Source organism: Lygodium microphyllum, chromosome 6, assembly GCF_053477565.2.
Source record: "Lygodium microphyllum isolate KBCC chromosome 6, Lygodium_microphyllum_v1.1.10, whole genome shotgun sequence".
Lineage (NCBI taxonomy): Eukaryota > Viridiplantae > Streptophyta > Polypodiopsida > Schizaeales > Lygodiaceae > Lygodium > Lygodium microphyllum.
In genome coordinates, this window is record NC_141140.1 from 149,556,361 (window position 1) to 149,562,696 (window position 6,336).

Below are 6,336 nucleotides of genomic sequence, written 5' to 3' on the forward strand. Positions count from 1 at the left end.
TGATTTCTGGCCTTTCTTGCTACTTGCTAGGGTCTCCACCATGTCGTTCAGTGTGTCCGATTGTGCAAGGTTCGATTCTGGAAACTAAATGTCCAATTTACCAGTGAACTGATTTAATCTTGTCCAAGTAAGTCCAACTTTCAAAATCAGATAGGTGGTGTTCAAATATGAAAATTGGACAGGGTGCATCCGATCGAACAGGGTGGCTCGTTTGATTTGGATGTGTCAGATTTTGAGAATCGGGCGGGTTGAATGTACGATCCACCGAGTAGTGAGAGTCAGATTCTCACTTGTCAATTCTCCCGAAATCAGACAGGTCAGGGTGGTCCGAGTGATGACATGGCAGGGTCCAATTTTGTAGTCCGATTTTCAAAAGCGGACAAGGCCTTTGGTCCGAGTGTTCGATTCTAGGAATCGAATACTAGAAGCCTATCCGATTCCGCCAGTCGAAACACATGAAGCATATTGTTTGTTTTCTTTTGCTTCCTTTTGCTCATAAAAATATATAGGGTGGCGTAGCCTTACGAGCTTTAGGCCAACTAGTGGGCCTTGTTGGCAATGTTGATTATGCCAACTAGTACATGTAATTCGACTCAATACTATCTCCAAATTATGAGTTGAAGGCTTTTCTATTTGCTACTAAGGAGGTTTTTTGTGAATGATGGATTTGATCTTTGAAGAGTGGCTACACTTTTTTGACAAAGGTCCATTATGAGTAAAGCCAAGTTGTCTTGTGGTAGTAGGACAAGTTTGACTCATTTGTTGTAAAACTACAAGCTTTTGAGATGAGCAAGTTGCTACGCTTGTTGTGTAGCAACATATGATTATCAATGTTCTAGTTTTAGGAAAATTTTCACCTTTTAGGCTAAAAAAAGGGTCTTCGGACAACTTGGACAAAAAGTAGGATCATTTTTGAACAAGCAAAATCATATAGACCATTCAATATTGAAAATTTTGGCATGAAATTTGAGTTTTGATCGTCTAAAATAACATTTTTTGTACAAGAAAATCATGTGTATATAGAGCCATATGCACAAATATATATAGTAACATGTGATAAGGCACCTCTCAAGTTGAGGACCTTGTAGTTGAATCAAGATCAAATTTTTGAGAGTGGATATTGAGAAAAAATGATTGGTGATTGTGATATATGATGTGTGAGGGTTGTGAGTTATTGGAGGGGTTGAGATTGAATATTTCAAAAAAGAAAGGGGATTGTTTCATTTGGAAACCTTTCTTATGATGATCTAAAGGTTAGTTTCTTGGATTTGAGGGTTAGTGTGTGCATTTCAAAGCTTTTGTTGAAAGAAAATGTTTGAAACTTCTCCATGTTAGTTTCGGTGATACTTGGTATGGTGTCTATTTTTTGTGGATGAGGAGGTAGAAACTTTGGATTATTGCTTTGCTGTAAGGTGTGATGCAAACTAGTTTGGATGTGCTAGGTGCACCTTCTAAAAAAGGTGTCGTGAGGTTTCACACCATTTGGATGACCTTATTTTATTCTTTCACATTCACACTAATACCACAAAATGGTGATTGGGCTATTGGAAAATGGGATCGGAATGTGTCATATAGTGCATGAGATTAGACCTTCGTTGGTGCAAATCCGTGCTTATTGAATTGAGTTGAGTGGCATCATGGACATGTTGGGAGAGTTTTCACTCATATGAACACGGTTTTGCATACCTCACATCGTGACACGTCAGCATATGCTTTTGTGCATGGAAGTTGTCCACATAAATGGAAAGAAGATTGTAAACTTTTTTGGTCATAGAAGCATGGGGGAAGCTACTATGGAGGCTGGCGATGTGGGTGTGGTGAATGTTGTGGCTATTTGAGAGACTCGCAGGGTTCAGGAAAAGATGGCCAGGTGTTTGTGATGGTGTGTGGATGGTGTGAACAGACTGGAGAGTCAACAAGCGAAAATCAACGACGAAAGACTTTGACTTTTGCTTCTTCGAACTTTCGAAGGGCTTTTTTATGAGGACAATCGCCACTGAAAGAAGCTCCCTCCCTCTCGTCGCACTAGCTCTCTCTCTCTCTCGGCCTTGCACCTCTCATCACCTCCGCCACCCAACACCCTCCTTCCATCCCCACACCCTCTTTTCACGATTGCTGCTCCCACTTTCCTCAACTCTTCTTCTTCTTCTTCTTCTTTTTTGGGATAGGTAACAGATTCCATATCCTTAAGGACCCTTGCTTGAAGTCCTTTGCTTTTTTTTTTCTGTGTTCTTCCGGCTCCAATCAACAGCTGGTGACTCTATGCAGCTATGTATGTTCTTGGGGTTCAAACTAAGCTCAAACTATATGAAAGCTCTACTACACATAGATCAAGCTGTGTGTGTTCTTGCGCTTCAAACTAAGTGCAAACAATATGAAAGCTCTATTCATAGATCAAGCCATAGCTTGATCTAACACACACACACACACACACTCACTCACTCAGACATTCTAAGCGCAGATAAACGCCATGAGATTTTGCAAGGGAGCTACCACAGTACTACTACTGAGGATTTTTGTTGACGAAACAGGGGAACAGGCTAAACTTAAAAACTTATTTTTATGTGCTCGTTGCCTCTTGACTTATTCCCTGTCATCTTGTGCAGAATAACTTTTCAGTCTCTCACTGTCCCAGAAAATGGGTCACCTGCATGATGGAACACTTGATCAAGGCGATCAACAAACCAATGAACTGCACCTGAATCAAGATGATGTTCGTTATTATGCGATGAAGAAAGATGCCACTGATGTGAATGGCAGGGTGAAGGAATTTTCTGTGGAGGAGCTGTTTGCATCCACAGAAGTACCCACATGGTGGCGGCAGATAACGGCCAGGGGGATGATCCTAAGCATTGCACTTGGACTGTTATTTTCTGTCATCACTATGAAATTAAGCTTAACCACTGGAGTCATACCATCCCTCAACGTCTCGGCAGGGCTGCTTGGATTCTTTTTCATGAAGACATTCACTACTCTTTTGTCCAAAGCAGGAATTGTGCATCAGTCATTTACCAGGCAAGAAAATACCGTCATCCAGACTTGTGTGGTTGCCTGCTACGATCTCGCGTTTAGTGGTAAGTCTTCTCTTGTATAGCTCCTGTTGAGCCGGTCGTCAGTTTTGATTTCTCATGCTTGTATGGTTCTGCTATTCTTGAGGTTTGCATTTTGGAAGGTTAAGTAAGAGGAAATGCTGCTGTTTTGTCTTTTTCAAGATCAACTGTTGCTGCTGATATTGTTACGCACCTGTATCAGCCTCATGTGCGAGTCCTCAGTAGTTATGGTCTCACCGATGTTGGTGAAGTGTGGTAGATTGGTTAAGTTACGTGCCTTCCATGTCTCAGACATCATGCCCCTCCATTGTTTTCAGGAGGATTTGGAAGCTACCTTATTGCAATGGATCAGAAGACATATGATGCAGTTCATACAAGTGGGAGCACTAATGACAATGCTGCAGCTGTCAAAAACCCTCACTTAGGATGGATAATTCCGTACATGTTTGCCGTTGGTTTTCTCGGTCTCTTTGCAGTGGTTCCTCTTCGCAAGGTAGACCATTTGATCTTAAGAACAGTGAACATTGAAAATACTTGGTTTTCTTGTCATGCTGATGAGTTTGGTTCTTGTATGTACAGGCTATGATAATCGATTACAAGCTCACATACCCAAGTGGTACTGCAACTGCAGTGCTTATCAACAGTTTCCACACCCCCCATGGAGTAAAGCAAGCCATGTAAAGACCTTATCTTTCAGCAGGGAGTTAAGGAAACTGAAATGGCATCTCCTATGTCACAGCCTAAACTAATATGACTCTCCTTGTCTTTGCAGGAAGCAGGTTATCTGCCTGGGAAAGTACTTTTCGTTCAGTTTTCTTTTCAGCTTTTTCAAATGGTTTTACGGTGGGATCAATGACAGTTGTGGGTTTGATGGGTTCCCAACCTTGGGCTTGAAGGCTTATGCAAACAAGTAAGAAGTCTTATTTCATGGCTACTTTTCTTGGACATACCAAAGTTATATCCAGAATTGCTAAGACCTTATCTGCAAATGTGTACAGGTTTTACTTTGATTTCAGCATGACATATGTGGGAGCTGGCATGATTTGTCCTCATTTGATTAATGTGTCATTGCTACTGGGTGGCATCCTTTCTTGGGGTATAATGTGGCCGCTGATTGAGAAGAAAGCAGGTGACTGGTATCCAGCATCGGCAGTAAAGGGTTCAAATCTTCAGGGTCTATATGGCTACAAGGTTCAATATCTTGTGTATTTCATGAGCTTTTGTTTAGCAGCATCTTTCAGCAGTAGCTCTTCTCTCATTATATCATTGACAACGATTGAAGTCAGCAAACCAGAATCTTTCAGCAACAGCTGATCTAATGCAGATACTGACCTCTTCCAGGTTTTCATTGCAATTGCTCTTATTTTGGGTGACGGTCTGTACAACTTTGTAAAGATCACCTCTGTAACACTCTGGTCGTTATATCAAAGACGGAATAGCATGCTTCCTGTGAGGACGAGTGATGGTGAGTTGCCTCTAATGTATACGCGGTGTTGGCCTTTGTTTGAAACAGAAGTTTTTCTTGAGTTCTCAAAATGAGCGTTTTGACAATGTTGATGTGCTGACACAGCCATGGAGGAGCTTCCACCTGATGAGCAGCGGAGGAATGAGTTGTTTATGAAGGATAGGATACCATTCAAGGTGGCTGCTGCATGCTATGTAGGTCTTGCTGCGGTATCCACTGGTGTGATACCAAAAATCTTCCCGCAGATGAAGTGGTACTATGTCTTAATAAGCTATTGTGTGGCCCCAGTCCTCGGGTTTTGCAATGCATACAGTTGTGGCCTTACAGATTGGAGTCTAGCATCAACTTATGGGAAGTTGGGCCTATTTATCTTTAGTGCCTGGGCCGGGAAGGAGGGTGGAATTCTTGTGGGGCTTGTGTCCTGTGGGGTGATGATGATTGTGGTAGCTTGTTCAGCTGATTTGATGCAGGATTTCAAAACAGGGTACTTAACTCTGTCATCACCCAGGTCAGTGCTTGTGAAACCTGTCTTTTCATTCTTTTGTGACATGGAAGATGCTGAGATGCATTCTAATTTCTAATCCGTCATCCCTGCATTTGCATGAGACTGACGGGCAGTCCCACTTGTGCATCTATATGGTTGTGTAAACTTCCTCGCAAATCTACGATATTTGGAGGTTCATACCGTTTCAGCTGTGTAGACTCATGTGTCTATTGCAACATTGATGCAGGTCTATGTTCGTAAGCCAAGTTTTGGGCACTGTGATGGGATGCGTTATTGCACCCTCTGTATTTTGGCTCTTCTGGAAGGCCTTTCCTATTGGTGATCCAAATGGTGAGTACCAGGCTCCGTATGCAACAATTTACAGAGAAATGGCTACAATTGGGGTGCAAGGGTTTGGTGCTCTTCCCAAGCACTGCTTGGATCTCTGCTATGCATTTTTCTGTCTGGCAATTCTCGTCAACTTTCTGAGGGACAAACCTCTGGCAAAATGGGCCAAGTACATTCCAATTCCCATGGCGATGGCCATACCGTTTTATATTGGTCCCTACTTTGCTATAGACATGTTTGTGGGCACAGTCATTGTGTTTGTATGGCAGAAGCTGAATCTAAAGAAAGCGGAGTTGCTGGTTCCGGCAGCTGCCTCAGGATTGATTTGCGGTGATGGTATTTGGACCTTGGTGTCTGCCGTGCTAGCTTTGGCGAAGAAGCAGGCCCCCATTTGCATGTTGTTCTTACCCAGTAAAGTAGCTGCGAGCATGAGCCTCGGCAATTAAAGGCTTTAAACATTCTTTTCGATAGCACTCTCAATATCTTTGCACACTGTATAGATAATAAGCTTGTCAGGATGCTGAACTGTCTATTGGCTGGCTATCATATGTATCAAACACCCATCAGCCCAAGTGTAAAATATGTATACCTATTACAATTTGCCGGAATGAGTGAAGGGTCAAGAGTTTCAAGCCCCTGACCCATTGCCTTTCCATTGATGTACACAAGGTTCTCTCTGTTTATTGTCCAATCCTTGTTATGGCTTACTGCTTTCGACTCTCCTTCGGGCAGCTTACCAGCTTCTCAAAACGCCAATTTTTAAAGATAGATTTGCACCAATTTTTGAGTTATAGAATCCGAAATGTATATGGGTTGGCTGCTTGACTTGTGCTCTTAAAATTATTGGGCACTGGCTTTAAATTATTCGATTTCAGTGCATGTCTGCCAAAACACTTCCCATATTAAGACAAACTCAATATCAATCATTTAATTCCAAGAGCCACATTAGTTAGTATCAAATAATTGACAATAGTCAATTATTGACACAA

The 6,336-nt window shown here is 42.1% G+C and overlaps 1 protein-coding gene across 3 annotated transcripts; it reads left to right on the forward strand.

Moving 5' to 3' along the window:
* Nucleotides 1-1,912: 1,912 nt before the first annotated feature.
* Nucleotides 1,913-6,054, forward strand: LOC148035282 (putative metal-nicotianamine transporter YSL6). Of its 3 annotated transcripts, none has more exons than XM_087680283.1 (9): nt 1,913-2,272; nt 2,607-3,074; nt 3,368-3,543; nt 3,630-3,727; nt 3,823-3,960; nt 4,049-4,241; nt 4,392-4,515; nt 4,621-5,023; nt 5,247-6,054. In XM_087680283.1, exons 2-9 carry the CDS (start codon nt 2,639-2,641, stop codon nt 5,791-5,793), a joined length of 2,115 nt encoding a protein of 704 aa, XP_087536409.1. In that variant the 5' UTR covers nt 1,913-2,272; nt 2,607-2,638; the 3' UTR covers nt 5,794-6,054. The 3 variants fall into 3 exon arrangements, with proteins under 3 accessions (XP_087536409.1, XP_087536407.1, XP_087536408.1); XM_087680281.1 differs by having other exon boundaries at nt 1,913-2,168; XM_087680282.1 differs by having other exon boundaries at nt 1,913-3,074.
* Nucleotides 6,055-6,336: the final 282 nt, after the last annotated feature.